At 49.2% G+C, this 15,967-nt stretch overlaps 1 protein-coding gene across 1 annotated transcript in view; it reads right to left on the bottom strand.

Moving 5' to 3' along the window:
- PWP1 (PWP1 homolog, endonuclein) overlaps positions 1-15,967 on the bottom strand; it is a 68,685-nt gene that overhangs the window by 15,091 nt on the left and 37,627 nt on the right. The window contains exons 7-11 of the mRNA XM_044281279.1: positions 15,572-15,702; positions 14,291-14,364; positions 6,360-6,456; positions 4,262-4,323; positions 802-913 (exon numbers count right to left, since the gene is read on the bottom strand). Coding sequence (XP_044137214.1) covers positions 802-913; positions 4,262-4,323; positions 6,360-6,456; positions 14,291-14,364; positions 15,572-15,702 — 476 coding nt within the window. The remainder of the gene's footprint in view (positions 1-801; positions 914-4,261; positions 4,324-6,359; positions 6,457-14,290; positions 14,365-15,571; positions 15,703-15,967) is intronic.

Here is a 15,967-nt window from a genome sequence, read left to right as displayed (position 1 = left end):
ACTTCTGACTCCAATCCAGGAGAACAGTGCTCTGGAGGAGGGTAGGCAGCAGGCGTCCCAGCAGCTGGTGGGATGCCGGAGCTAACAGGTCGAGCCCGGATCCACTTATCTTCTTGGGGGGAAATGGAGGCAGCCAGGCAACGTCCCAAAGACGGCGGCGGGCACTCCACGGGGGACCAGGAAGGCGCCATGCCGACCTGTGTCCCCATCTAGAATAAAAATAACAAAAAGGAGTAGAATCAGAGAGTGTCAACCTCCTTCACCAGACACTAAGCAAAGACTGAGTTCCTCCTGGTGGAGTCTGGGGGTATAGCCCGAGGAGGAGGAGCTCTTTCATTTGCATAGTGTCCCTCCTACTAATACCTCTAAGCTATACCCATGGTCTGTGTCCCCCAATGGAAAAAAGCACGAGAAAAGAAAAACGCTAGTGTGAAAGTACCCTAAAAATGGTTATAATTCAATTCTCATGACTTTGAGGGCATTAACAGTCAGGGCTTGCTTTCTTGAGCCTGAACCACAAATGACTGACATGCCCATAAGGATCTAGGAAACAGGAGTACTATTACTTGGGGTGCCTGGTCTCCGATGCCTACTATCAAAAAGGGCAGCGGGGGGGGCATGCCCAGTCAATCTTCATTAAAATTAATGGGAGATACAAAAAAATTAGAAGAGAGCATCCCCATTAATACGAATGCAATGTGAGACATAGATTATGGAGAAGGGTGGCGGCATTTCTGGAACAAAAGTATTCACTTGTTTCTTACAACTTCGGCAAATTGGACATTAAGACTTAAAACTTACTAAAAAGTTCCTGGGCGAAAAATGGTTCCATGTGACTCGTTCGACTTGTCCGCTAAATCTCCATGTTCTGTGGTTTTCCTGGGGACTCCTGCAGTCGTACAATATTGCAGACCTACAGAGAACACCAAAGAACAGTTAGACCAGGTATAAATATTATTTGGCTGCAGGTATCCAGGACAGAGCTAAACAGCCTGAATCATGCTGCTGGAACCCCACAGAGAACAGCTGTAATCTGCTGCAGTGCCACCAAAGGAGAAAAGAAGTATTACACGGCACTCATTGAAATGAATAGATTTTCTGTGTATTGCATGATGTGCCCAATTTTCCAGAATTGTAGAATTTAAAGGAGCTTTCCAAGGAAAATATTTAAAAAATGGATTAAAAATAAAAAACAATCAATACTCCCCATCACAGATCCTCCACCACTGCCATCCTAATGCTGCCCCATATCCCACTTCTCTCTACTTCTTGGACTGCCTGCTCACCGTTGTGGCCAGTCACTGGTCGAGCAGGCAGTCCAAGCCATTTCCTGTGCATCGAGACCAGGAGCAGGAAGTGGAGCACAGAGGAAGGTTGAGCAGCTTGGAGATATTGGAGAGGAGTACTAATTTTTGAGTATTATTTTTAACTCATTCCACTAAAATGGAGAGCCAGTGTTTAAGATTGCTTCCCACTCTAGTCGATACACAAACCATCTAATAAATGTAGGATTAAGGCCTCCTGCACATGAACGTGTGCACCTCGTGGCCGTGCTGCAGCCCGCATTTTGCACGAACACCGACCGTGGGGCACCCGCAGGGGATCGTGGAACCATTCACTTTAATGGGTCCGCGATACGGCTGTTCCACACAAAAAAAGGACATGTTCTATCTTTTTGCAGAACGGAAGTACAGGATGAAACCCTACAGAAGCACTAGAAGCACTCCCTAGTGCGGAATGCACACGGAACGGTGCCCGTGTATTGCGGATCCGCAAAACGGCAATGGGACACCTACGGTCGTGTGCAGGAGGCCTAAATGACAGCTATTCAGAATAAAGGCAGTCCACTTGATACTACATCTCCCAGCAGGCCATGCCTAAGGTAGTCAGAAGCTAGACTAGGAGCACATGAGAGGGTCTGGATACTCTGTGGATTTTCCTCCTTTATTAAGTTTTACCAAGTCTCATTTAGATGCTGCATAAGAAAATTGCGGTGACACTGTAGCAGAATAGACCTCTACTGTACATTTTAAAGCGATCCTCCAGTTTAAGGAGGAAAAAAATAAATAAAAAAAACGTATTTACCGGGGAACGAACAGAACATTTACCTGGTGCCATCTTTTTCATCTTTTTAGCTGCAGATTCACAAATTTCCAAGCTCCTCTTCTGCCATCCAAGATGGCCGCACCACTTCTCAGACTACCTGATGCATGCTGTGCATTTGGTTATCCAAAGGCACTTCCTGCTGCCCTTGGATTGGCCAGCACTGATCATGTGAACAAAGCTGGCCAATCCAAGAGAAGGGCTGGACAAGTAGGAAGTGGTTTCGGCTACCGATGTACAGCGTGCAACTGAGAAGTGGTACAGTCATCTTGGATGGCAGAGGAGCCCAGGAATCTGCTGATTTGCAGCTAAAAAGATTAAAAAGGAGATCACTATGTAGGTGTTCTATTCCACAGTAAATGTGATTATTTTTTCTTGAACCACAGGGTCGCTTTCAATCTACATGTTGATTAATGTAGGGGAATTTTGCGCAAATTGCTCAAAAGCAAATTGTCCTCTAGAAAAGACATCACAAGCTAACCCCTTTTTCATCTAAAAACAATGGTGAGCCGAACCTTACATTGCACGTTCCTTGACTTTAAAGTTTATAGCAACCTGAACAGACGAGTACAGAGGAATCAGGACCTGGGCAAGCAGCTCATATGAAACTACAACATCGCAGAAGAAAAACAAAAGGGCTTTGACAAAAAGGAAACTTATCCCAGAACTGCAAATCCTCAAAGACCTGAGCTTCAACTACAAGTGTGTCTGGGCACCAAGCATCAAAAGATAATTGACTATAAGTGCGTACGCACAACGCATTTTAGACACGATGCTTCCGAAATGCATGTGTCGGGGGAATGCAGACAACGTAATTTATTACATCGCTCATCAAAAAATAAAATTCACATCCCACCAAGGGTTCAGCTGCATTAGATAAATGTTCTAAAAACACCACCACATGCCCATCTGCTGCAGAGCAAGAAGAAGTCCCTGATGTACCGCCATTCACATTATCAATGTACTCTGTGACAAAAAGTCAGATGATAAAACTGGATTCAAGGTTCGTTCAGCACGACAGATGGCCTGGGCTATTTCCATAGCATTTTACTGGACTGATGGCGGTTTTGCCTTTGGTTATCCATGACAAGGTTGCTACTATGAAACTGAAATTAGTATAAACTTGGACAACATGTCACAATTAAGTTGCAATAAAAGACTTGAGAGGTTCTCTTCTGTCAACTGGTTAAAGGGGCTCTCCAACTTTGACAATTACTTTTTGTGTACCACTTCCATAATTGATCGGGGTCAGTTGTAATCTATGGATAATTAGGCAGCAAGTGATCCATTCCCCTTCAGCGTCACCACTGGGGAAATTAAGTATTACACAGTTCTGATTGAAATGAATAGGCTGCCTTGTAATGCACAGACATGCTCTTTGTAGCCACTTTTAATATTAAGGGGGCTAACCCACATGCGAATCAGCAGCAGTCTCAGATTTCTACCACATAACCTCTTGTAATATATATGTCACACCCTGCCCTGTGAGAGACCTGAGAAGATCTGACAGACTTGCTGCACATGAGTCTTTCTGACAGATTGTTCTGTTTCTCTTTGTTGTGGTTTTGGGCAGGATCCCACCTCCCCACAGGTTCTGCTCATTCGCTATTTAGTCGTGCTATTTATCTCCGCCTTTCCCTATAGCCCTTCCAGTTTATATTTGCTTATGGAGTTCTCAGCTGGCATTTGGTGGATCTCCTGCTCCCCGTCCGTCTTAAGCCAAGTCCTACTCCTTCTCTTTTGTTGTGTGTTCTTGCTAGGCCTCAGGAAGATGCTGGTTCCTGCACCTAGTGCTAGGAACCGGTCGTCTTATCTCCAGCTCCCTAGCTGAGGGTTTGTTTCAGTTTCAGCTAGGCTTAGGTTCCAGCGCATGAGCACTTCCACCTTAACGATTTGCTCATGTTGTCAGCAGTCAGGGAAAGGCTCAGGGATTGTCAGGTGGTGACCTTTCCCTGTTCCCTTGCTGTGGGGCCTAGCCTGGTGTTTTGTTGCTTTTGTTGTATTTGGTTTGCTTCCCTTCCCTCACCTACCGTGACAATATATGTCAGATTTAATTTCGACATGCCAACATACCCCAATAATCTGAATGCACCTGTAAAGAAGCAATCCCATAATATCATTTTGCACGGTGTTTCAATGATAGAAGAATGTACTTTACTTGTCAAATGATCCAGAGATCAGCGTCTGTGGCTCAAAGGGGTGGAACTGTAATGTCTGAACCTGGAGAAAAAAGCCAAATGGTCTTAAAAACCAGGAATAACATCACAAGTATACGCTGTCAGGAGAACATTTAACGTTGAACACGAAATACTTTCACTTAAAGAAGTCCTGTATAGTAAATACTTGGAATCCTCATAAAGTAACAATTCTGGAGATTTTTTTTTTCTAAGAATTCTACATTGTCCCGTTCCTCTGTAATTCCTCCTGGAGGGGTTTCAGTAATTTGACAGCCATGCATTAACATTCCTCTTGTCAAAAGAATGTGTACCTGCACAATCCAAGAAAATTCAGGGGTTGGCAGCACTACTCATCCCACTCATTTGGGTACTGACCAGGAAATGGCTTACAAGCCAAATGGTGCGCGCAGATAGGGATCCTGGCTGGGGGTCCCAACTCATCCAGACAATTCAATAATCCGCAGCACTCGCCGGTGAATAATGAAAATAGTGGTGATTTATTCACTCAAGCAGCCAGTATACAGCGACGTTTCGACCTCAGTTGGTCTTTATCAAGCAGTGCTTGATAAAGACCAACTGAGGTCGAAACGTCGCTGTATACTGGCTGCTTGAGTGAATAAATCACCACTATTTTCATTATTCACCGGCGAGTGCTGCGGATTATTGAATTGCCTGCACAATCCAAGACAGCTAGCTCTGATTGGAAAACATGAGAAAGTGAAGGGACATGCCTCCTTAAAGGGGTTGGCCCATCTCAGACACTGATGGAATAGGATATGCCATCAAGGTCAGATAGGTGCAGGTTCCAAAAGATGGGGGCACGCGCAGTGTACTCTCCATTCACTGCTATGTGGAGAGTACACCACACATGCACGCCCACCTCTCCATTCACCGCTATGGGACTGCAGGAAATAGCTAAGCCAGAGCTTGGTTATTTTCAGACTTCCCATAGTGGTGATAGCGCTTGAGCTGTGTACTCTACTTCACTTTGGAGGGGGGCTGCTCTGGGACCCGCACCTATCTGACACTGATGGTATTATCCTAGCGATCCTAGTGATATGCCATCAATGTCTGAGATGGGAATTCTCCAGTTTCACAATGAAATTTATTTTTCATCTGCCTAGAGCACTGTAAACACTACATTGTACCTGTCTGAACAGGCAATTACCCATTTCCTCAGCTTTTTTTTTTTTTTTTTTTTTTTTTTTCACCAAACGCACCATGCTTTGCTCTGTAATGTTTCACAGGGCTTGTTCCGCCTAGATAACATTGAGAGGGGAGATGTAGGGGGCATGCCTACTGCATACAGAATGGTGCGACAGGTGGAGCAAGCCCTGTGAAGCACTACAGAGCAAAGCGCGCTGGGTTTCGTTAGAAAATCGAGAAGGAAGCCATGATGGCAGGATGCAGTGACGCCAAGAAAAGGGTAAAAAAAAAACGCTACTAACAGCTATATGGGGAAAAAATATGCAGTGTTTGGGGTGCTCTGGGCAGATAAAAGGCATTATGAAATCAGAGAACCCCTTTAACAAAAGGGAGAAATTCAAACATCTCCAGGAGGACTGACAGGGGACAGCATAATGCAGAGTTTTATGAATGAACGCTCCGTAAGTATTAAGTGGAACGCAAACAGTTAAAGACATATCTAAAGGACTACTACTAGAGAGAAATCACAGCCATGCAGATAACCAGTGGCTACAGAGAATATAAAGGTCCTTGCCTGTTAATAGGCAATTAATAGCGGCATGACCACCTGAAGACTAAACCCACCACCAGACTACTGGACCCTATTACAGAAGTCTACATTTTACAGGTAGGCAGTTATGAAGGCAAGGGCACATGTACCCCCCTACAGACCGCTCACTTTAGCCTCCTAACCCTGCATACAATCACCCTCCTCACAGTTTTGGAATGGTGCTACCATTTTAGCAGGTTAGGGATAGAAGCTAGCACCAAGTAATGCTGATTGTATAGGGTTGAGGAAGGCTCCCCTTGTCACTACATGAGGAGGTTGTAATTTCTATAACGGTTCTTTCCATTTTTTAAATACCCTTCAACATACCATAGAATGGCGATTACCTTGTCTGTGTGCATTGTAAGGCTGGCAGCTGGTTTACCTACGGACAGATCCCAAAGTAGCACTGTATTATCTGCTGAGGCACTCGCCAACACATTTCTGTCAGGGAAAAGAAAAAACGTAAGTTTCTTTTTCATGAAAGGGTTTATCCGGGATTTTGATATTGGTGGCGTATCCTCAGGATGGGTCATCAATATCAGATTGCCAGAGGTCCGAGTCCTGAGACCCCCACCAATCAACTGTCTGAAAAGGCCGCGGTTCAGTGACATCACCATACATCAGTCACATGGCCAAGGCGCAGCGCAGTCCCATTCTGAGCTGGTATACCAAGCACAGCCGCTATACAATGGAAGCATAGGCCATCAATATCAAAATCCTAGATATCCCCTTTAAGGGTGTTGTCCAAGACTAGAAAAGCATGGCTGCATTCTTCTAGAAACAGCGCCACGCTAGTCCTCGTTTTTTGTTGTCGTCAGAAAAGCAGCCATGTTTTTTCAATCCCGGACAACTCCTTTAAAATAACTAATCAGATATTCATTGTGCTCTCTTACAGACAGGGACACAGAGCTAACGAGATGGCCAAGAGAGCACCGGTGCAGACAAATTTAATATCTAAATTTTTTAATTATTTTTGAGTTAACCATGTTTACTTTAGTAAAGAATGCAGATCCATACCGGAGAAGCACAATTCCAGTAAGCATTTCCAGGAATCTAACCGCTCTAAACTAAACACAGATTTGCACCAACGTCATGTAACCTAATACACATCCAACAACAGATGACACAGAAGGAAATCTTGGAGAATTCATCCATCTAAATTGTTTCCAGGGCCATTGTCACCTTAAAAGCAGACATCCAAATAAAGACATATCCTATCCTCAGGATAGATCATCAATTTCAGATTGGTCGGACTCTTGGCACCCCCACCAGTGGTGGTACAGGGTAATTTTCCTTATTTCGCTGTCCACCTCACTGAGGTGGTCGCACATGCTTGATTCTATCATTCAACTGCCGCCTGCCTTATCTATAAGAAGCTATGGAAAATGCAGGAAAACCACTGCAGCAGAAAGGACGCAACCCCTGAGAAAGGATGCACCCTTGAACTGCTAGCCTAAGGAGAATCTAGCAGAGAAATTGGAGTAATGAATGGGGAGAGATCTGGATCCATGAGATATACAGGGCTGGTTATAGTTTTGTTATGTACTATATGATGTCCAATTTTTTTTTCCCCATAAATCATGGAATAACTCTCTTCAAACAGAATGGAATTGCCTAAAATGTTCAGGAATTACATTATGAGAAATTAACACCTTTACTGTTCAAGTTACAATGAACTGGGAAATTCAGTCCAGTCAATAAATCACAGCCCATTAAAGGGAGCTGCATATGCTGTTATACATTAAGCTTGCACTTCTTGTTATAGCAGTGGGTGTGGAACCACCATGTCAACCAACTGGTTTGACTTTGGGCTAAACCTAAGGGCACTATCCTGGCAGTCCCCTGGTATTCACTCTTTAACCCCTATATACGGTAGGGATCTGGACTTCACTGCAAGAGAGCAACCAGGCCACTTTCTCTTGGAGCAGTCCCGATGTTGTTGATAGCTGACCGATGGGGTCACAGACACCAGTGCAGGGTGCCAAAGAATCTGGCAACTCAGATAGTCGGTAACAGGGCGAGGTCAGTATGATAATCAGACACCATTCAGGTCAGTCAGCGGAGGGACAATATGGGTAAACTGGCAGAAGTCGGTACAGGGGAAGACAAAAAGGAGATTTTTGTATAACTTACCAGTTAAATCTCTTTCTCGCTCTTCCTTGGGGGACACAGACCTTGGGTATAGCTCAGCTCCCTAGGAGGCGTGACACTAAGTAAAACTGTTAAGCCCCTCCTCCATCAGCTATACCCTCAGCCTGGAGATAGAGGCTACCAGTTGCGTGTCCAAGTAGTGAAAGGATAACAACCAATAACGGAAACAACCAGCCAGCAACCCAACGGGGCGCCAGACCATAACCCTGTAACCAAACACAGAAGGGTGGGTGCTGTGTCCCCCAAGGAAGAGCGAGAAAGAGATTTAACTGGTAAGTTATACAAAAATCTCCTTTTCTCGCCCATTTTCCTTGGGGGACACAGACCTTGGGACGTTCAAGAGCAGTCCAAGAAGGGAGGGACCACAAACCCAAGGCGGAACACCACCAGAGCATCAGGAAACCGCTGCCTGCAAAACCAGGCGGCCCAAAGCAGCATCCGCTGATGCATGCGTATGCACCCTATAGAACTTTGTGAAAGTGTGCAGAGAGGACCAAGTGGCTGCTTTGCACAACTGTTCAGCCGAGGCCCGATGCCTCTGCGCCCAGGAAGCTCCGACTGCTCTGGTGGAATGAGCAGTGACGCCGAAAGGCGGAGGTCTGCCCTTGGCTCGATAAGCCTCAGACACCGCCAGTTTAATGAAACGGGCAATAGCCACCTTGGAGACCGCCACCCTTTGCGCGAACCCTCCGGAACCACAAACAGGGAGTCCGTGCGCCGAAAGGACCCGGTGACCTCCAAGTAAATCCTCAACGCCCTGACCACATCCAGACGGTGCAGTTCCCGTTCTCTGGGGTGGGAAGGAGAGGGACAGAGCGACGGAAGGACGATGTCCTCATTGATGTGAAAGGCGGAGACCACCTTTGGCAGGAAAGTCGGGACAGGCCGAAGCACAACCTTATCCTGGTGGAAGATCAGGAAAGGTTCGGAGCAAGAAAGAGCCGCTAACTCCGACACCCGTCGGAGAGACGTGACGGCCACAAGAAAAGATGACCTTGCAGGACAGAAGGCGAAGGGAGACCTCCCGTAAAGGCTCGAAGGGGGCTGATTGGAGCGACGAGAGCACCACATTCAGGTCCCAGGAAGGAACTGGAGGGCGGCACGGCGGAACAGAGTGAGCCACCCCTTGTAAAAAGGTCTTAATTGGCCCTAGAGGGGCCAGGGGACGCTGGAGAAGAGGGATGCTCCGGGACTCACAGAACCCCAGATAGGACCTCCAAACCCGATAGTAGATCCTAGAGGATACGGGCTTACGAGCCCGGATCATGGTGCGGACTACGTCCGCGGAGAAACCCCGTCGCGTTAAGACGGCGGTCTCAATAGCCACGCCGTCAAACGTAGCGAGCCTAAATGCTCGTGGAAGATCGGTCCCTGAGAGAGAAGGTCTTCCCTGGAGGGCAGTGGCCACGGTGCGTCTGCCAACAGCAACATTAGGTCGGCGTACCAAGACCGGCGGGGCCAATCCGGGGCGATTAGAATCGCGGGGACGCCCTCTGCCGCGATCCTCCGAAGAACCCGTGGCAGGAGGGGAAAAGGAGGAAAGACGTACAGAAGGGAGAATTCGCGCCACGGAAGGACGAGCGCGTCGGCGCCGTATGCCTTCGGGTCCCGTGCCCTGGCCAGGTATAGGGGGACCTTGTGGTTGAATTTGGAGGCCATGAGGTCCACGTCGGGGCGACCCCAGCGAAGACAAAGGGCTTCGAACACCTCTGGGTGCAGGGACCATTCTCCCGGGTCGATGGTGGACCGGCTGAGGAAATCCGCCGCCCAGTTGTCCACCCCCGGGATGTAAATCGCAGATAAGGCCGGCACGTGCGTCTCCGCCCAGAGGAGAATGAGGGTCACCTCTTGCATCGCTGCAGCGCTGCGAGTGCCTCCCTGATGGTTTATGTATGCCACAGCCGTGGCATTGTCCGATTGGATCCGAACAGGGTGGCCCCTCAGCAGATGGGTCCAGTGTCTGAGGGACAGAAGAATCGCCCTCAGTTCCAGAATATTGATTGGAAGTCTGGACTCCGATAGAGACCAAACGCCCTGGACGGACCGGGGAGGGAAAACCCCCCCCCACCCCCGTAAGCTGGCATCTGTGGTAATCACCAGCCAGTTCAGTGGAAGGAAGGACTTCCCCCTTAGAGGGATATGCAACCACCAGCCGAGGGAAGCCCGAGCCAGGGGAGGCAGAAGAAAGGTCCTGTCCAGACTCCTCGGTGATTTGTCCCAGGCCGACAGAATTGCCCTCAGAAAGGTGCGGGATCGGAATTGTGCGAACGGCACCGCTTCGAAACAGGCAACCATCTTTCCCAACAACCGCATGCTGGATCTGAGGGAAGGGCGGTGATGACGGAGGAGACTGCGAACCGACCCGCGAAGGGCCAGACGCTTGTCTGACGGAAGGCGGACCTCCGCCAACTCTGTATCCAGGAGCATCCCCAGGAAGATCAGCCGTCTGGAGGGGGTAAGGGAAGATTTGGGGTGGTTGATAATCCAACCGAACCGTGTCAGGGTCTCCAGAGTGAGTTCCACACTGCGGGATGTCTGAGAGAAGGAGGGTGCCTTGACCAGGATGTCGTCCAAGTATGGGAGAAGAAAAACACTTCTTGAACGTAGAAGGGCCAAGACAGGGGCCAGGACCTTGGTGAACACTCGAGGAGCCGTCGCCAGACCAAAGGGAAGGGCGACGAATTGGAAGTGATCGTCCCCCACCGCGAAGCGCAGGAAGCGGTGATGACATGGAGCAACCGGAACGTGGAGGTATGCATCCTGAATGTCGATTGAGGCCATGAAATCCCCTCTTTCCAGGGAGGCCACTGCGGACCTGAGAGACTCCATCCGGAATCTCTGCAGTCGGAGAAAACGGTTCAGGCGTTTTAGGTCCAAGATCGGACGCACTGAGCCTTCCTTCTTGGGAACCACAAAGAGGTTCGAGTAGAACCCCCTGAACCTTTCCGTCGGAGGCACGTGGGCGACGACACCCTTGTCCATTAGAGAGTGAATGGCCGCGAAGAAGGCGGCCACTCGTAAGGGATCTCGCGGAGGACGGGATCGGAAGAAACGGTCTGGCGGAATGGACGCAAATTCGATTTTGTATCCGCAAGATACAATCTCGAGCGCCCATGCGTCTGAGATGTGGGCCCGCCATACGTTCCTGAATAGGAGAAGGCGGCCCCCCACCCGGGTGGGTGGGGGCGCACCTTCAGGCAGAGGGCTGCTGGCCTGTGGGAGCCCGTGCAGGCTGGGACTTGCGCCAGGTAGGTTGCGTCCGAAAAAACGGCTTCTTGCGTCTATCCTGGGCTGGGCCAGAGGAAGAAGAACTGGCCGCGGGTCTAGACCCGGTGGGCTTGCGAAAGGACCGAAAACGGGACGAACCAGCGCGACCACGGGGGGCGCCCATTGGCCTGGACTGGGGGAGGTGAGTACTCTTCCCACCCGTGGCCTCTGATATAAGTTCGTCCAGACGGGTTCCGAACAGGCGGGAACCCGTGAATGGTAGGCCGGCCAAAGAGCGTTTGGAAGCGGCGTCCGCCGCCCAAACCTTCAGCCAGAGTTCCCTCCTGACAGAAACTGCCAGGGCAGAGGAACGGGCAATGAGGGCACCCGCATCAAGGGAGGCCTCACAGACGAATTTTCCGGCCTGAACAATTAGTTGGGCTAAGGAACGGAGGTCCTGAACAGGGACGTCCGACCCTAACTCCCGTTCCAGTTGCAAACCCCATTCAGAGACCGCTTTGCCAACCCAGGCGGAGGCAAAGACCGGTCTAAGGGCCGAACCAGAGGCAGTAAATATGGCCTTGGAGAGGGATTCCGTACGACGGTCCTCAACAGACTGGAGGGAAGATCCGTCCTGTACAGGAATAGTAGTGCTTTTGGACAGGCGAGCCACGGGAGGATCAACCTTAGGCGGGGATGTCCACGTGGTCACAGAATCCGCTGGAAAGGGATAACAAATGTCCAGCTTTTTGGGTGTAATAAAGCGGACGTTAGGCCGAGTCCAAGCCTTGGATACCACAGAAGAAAAATCAGCGAGTATGGGAAAAACCTTGGAGGCCTGTTTGGGGCGGAGAAAGGACACGCCGGCCTGTTCAGAGCTGGGGGGGTCATCGTGTAGCTGAAAGGTATCACGGATGCTAGTGACAAGATGCCCCACCGCGGACGCCAATTTGGACGGAAGCTCTGAGTCCATGTCCACGTCCGAATCCGCCAGTTCTCCCTCAGAAAGCGTATCCCTTTGAGAGGATAGACTTGACTGAGCTCGCACGCATGGCGGAGAGAGCGAAGCATCTGGAGAAGATGTGCGCTCAACCCTTGAACGTTTCTGAGTATGCCGGGCCCTGGAAGATTCGCTGCGAGGCAGGGAACCAGTGGGGGCGGCAGAAACGGTAGTCCCAGCGGGTGCGACAGGGATTGTGGCAGCCTGCGGGAGAGGCGGTCTATCCACGAGACGGCCCACTACGTGTGTAAGGCTTTCCACCGCCTGAGACAGAGACCTAGCCCAGTCAGGGGGTTCAGAGGCACCGGGGGGCGCAGCGGGAAGCGGGCCCTGCACCGGGGCCTGACATGCAAGGCAATGCGGCTCAGATTGCCCACGCGGAAAAAGTTCCTTACAGGCGGTACAGGCATGGTACCAGGGTTTGGGGGCACCTGTGGGATCTGACATGCTGAAGTATGGTTGTACTCTAATATAGAGACCACAAAGGGTTATAGCAGCTATGACCAGGAGGGTTAGGAGAGGGTTAACTGTCCTACCAGTGCCTCAGAAGAACGTCAGGAGATGGCCCAGATCAGCAGCAGCAGAGAAGCAGTGAACAGCAGTGAGCAGCAGAGAGCAGCAGAGAGCGCCCACAGAAGCCGAGAGATGTACACAGGAGGTTAGAGTCCCCCACCGTGTCCCAGCTTCCTGTCAGGAGTGAGGAAGCGCGGGAACCCTCAGCAGAAAGCACGGGGAACAAGCTCCGCCCCCTCCAGCGCTTGAAATGTCTCCTGTGAAGGAGAACGTAGCTCCGCCCCCAAAATGACGCGCGCGTAAGCCCCGCCCCCTACCGGGACCGCTAAGCCCCGCCCCCCGTTCTCGGCGGGAAGGGGGAGAGAGAGAAGAGAAAAATGGAGTCAGCCCTGAATGAGGGGGAGGGGGGGGAGAAAGATAGCAGCGTGGGGGGGAACGGCGTGGGGGTGCTGAGGATGCTGCTGTGCTGCATTGTCCTGCAGATGAGCGCTCAGAATGAGCGACCACGGGTGCCCCCCTTACCCAGAGGGGTAGATGCTGCAGATAGGGACGGGGTATGGGCTGGAATAGCCATCTCACCGTCCGACGTCTTCACCCTCAGTCCTTTCCAGCAGGGTCGCCCCTTCAGCCACTGGCACCGCAGTGGCAGGAAGCTGGAAGAGGGGCTTGGCGTGCGGGCGACCCCCTAGCTGGCGGGATGTAGGGGAGTCATTGCTGCCCAGATCCTCCTATTGCTTCTGTGGGGGAGGCAGCAGTGCAGATAAGTTGGCACTGGCGCAGCTCAACCCCGGGAGAGCAGAGAGGTCTAATGCGTCTCTGGTATCCCTAGGAAAAAATAAAATAACAAAATTAGAAGAAAAAGTAAAAATAACAAGGAGAAAACAGCCCTGCAGTAGCAGGGAGTGTCTTGCCTCCTTGGACACTAAGCTAAAACTGGTAGCCTCTATCTCCAGGCTGAGGGTATAGCTGATGGAGGAGGGGCTTAACAGTTTTACTTAGTGTCACGCCTCCTAGGGAGCTGAGCTATACCCAAGGTCTGTGTCCCCCAAGGAAAATGGGCGAGAAATGATAGCACACCTTTGCAGGGAACTTAGCAAGCTAAAGAACCTTACTGATCAGGTACCCTCTCACTGGGAAAGGTGCACAGTGAAGCCCTTTAAGTGCCAAAGGAAAAGTGCGCGAATGTCCGACGGGTGCAGGGAACAGGCTGACTGGCAAGCAGGTCACAGACTGCGGGAGGAGACAGAGCAGGCCCCAGCCGGGTAATTATATCAGGGCAGCAGCGGCTTGCTGCAAATAATGTAAATCCCAATATTTTAGACATTTCACCCCTAATGTATCTTGTAATATCCTTCTCAGCCTTCTGATTACACTGCTACTGAACAAAGCAAAGACACTACTTACCGGATTTGTTTATTCCATGAAAGATCCAGGACGGCATCAGAATGGCCTTCCTGAGTTTCCTGCGATGAGGCCCCCTGGTAAAAAAATAATTAAAAAATTAAATAAATACATGGTTATGGCTTTACGCTGAGACTCAGTTTTCAGAATGTATTTTTATAATATAGCACTGTGCTTGGTAAGCTGCAATGACATTGGGAAGGCTGTAGTGCTCATTGGAGCTTTGATGAGCACCATAAACAGCTGAACGTCAGGGTGCCAGGAGTCAGACTGTTGCCAATCGCATACTGGTGGCCTATTCTGGTTGCCAATCAGCTGTTTGAAAAGGCAGCGGCGCTCCCAGTAGCTTTTCCTAGGCCAGTGACAACATGTTCATCGGTCACATGGCCTAGGTGCAGCTCAGCCCCATTGAAGTGAATGGGGCTGAGCTGCGATACCAAGCACTGCCACTATACAATGTACGGCACTGTGCTTGGCGAGCTGAGAGAAGGCAGCGGCGGTCACAGGAGCACCGGTGCCTTCTCAAACATCTGATCGGCAGGGGTTCCAGGTGTTAGACCTCCACCGATCAGATACTGATGATCTATCCTGAGGATAGGTCATCAGTATAAAAGTCCTGGAAAACTCATTTAATACCAGGAGGCCAAATGAGAGCAAAATGAAAACGGAGACCAGGTTTTGTTTGGCCACACTGGCTTCATATACAAGGAAGCCTGCCGAGGTAATGGATGGAAGAACGATCACAACAGCTACACTGGTCAATGCTGGCATCTGTGTTCTAGTAATAACATCTATAGGTAGCTAATGGGCATATGAAGTCCGTACTAGGTTATTATAGATTTCTTCTACTTGAAAAGAGAAGTCATGATTATATTAGGGAACTGAATAACTAACAATACCTTGATAAAATGATGTTATAAGAAAACCAGAGGTCCAATGCCAAGCAGATGGTCTGACATATAAGTCTGCACTATATACACACTCTGAAGACTTTCTACAATTTTCCAATTCATCCATTACAATAGTACAATACAAGTAACTTTGTACATGTCCCATATTTAGACTCTACATACAATACACTTTAGTATAAAGCATCCCACCACCACCACCAGCCGAGCAACTCAATTCATCCAGCCCTTACATTGCCTTCAATCTGTTTTCCATCACATGCAGTAACCACATTGGTATTTACTAGCGATTCTGCTTTTCAGTTCCATTAACCATCAGATGAAACTGGTCCTAAATGGGTTGTATTGGGGGTGCGTGCACCCCTCATGTAATTACCTTCTTTCCTTTCTTTTTCTTCTTTTTCATTTGTTTGCTTCCCAGGGAAAAAACGGGCTCTAAGCAGTCAACCAGATCGAGGTCCCAGACGTCAATGACGGGCGTCATATTACCAACAGCTACATAGTTTCCTGGTGAAATGCAAGTCAATAGACGGTGCCGATAATGAGAGACTAGATTGGCTCAGTGCATGACAAATTGTAACAGTCACCAGTCTATGGCTATACGAACTACAAATACAGGGAAACGCCATTAAAGTGAACGTGGCATCAGAAAAAGCCGTATTGTTTAAATCACAGTTTTTGGCAACTTTTTTTTTTCTTTTCCATGTCACCATCTATATTTAAAATATATTTAAAAAAAATAAAATAAAATTATATAATCCTGCAATTTTCA

This window comes from Bufo gargarizans, chromosome 2 (genome assembly GCF_014858855.1).
Source record: "Bufo gargarizans isolate SCDJY-AF-19 chromosome 2, ASM1485885v1, whole genome shotgun sequence".
In the NCBI taxonomy this organism is placed as follows: Eukaryota; Metazoa; Chordata; class Amphibia; order Anura; family Bufonidae; genus Bufo; species Bufo gargarizans.
This window is presented reverse-complemented; position numbering and strand designations above follow the sequence as displayed.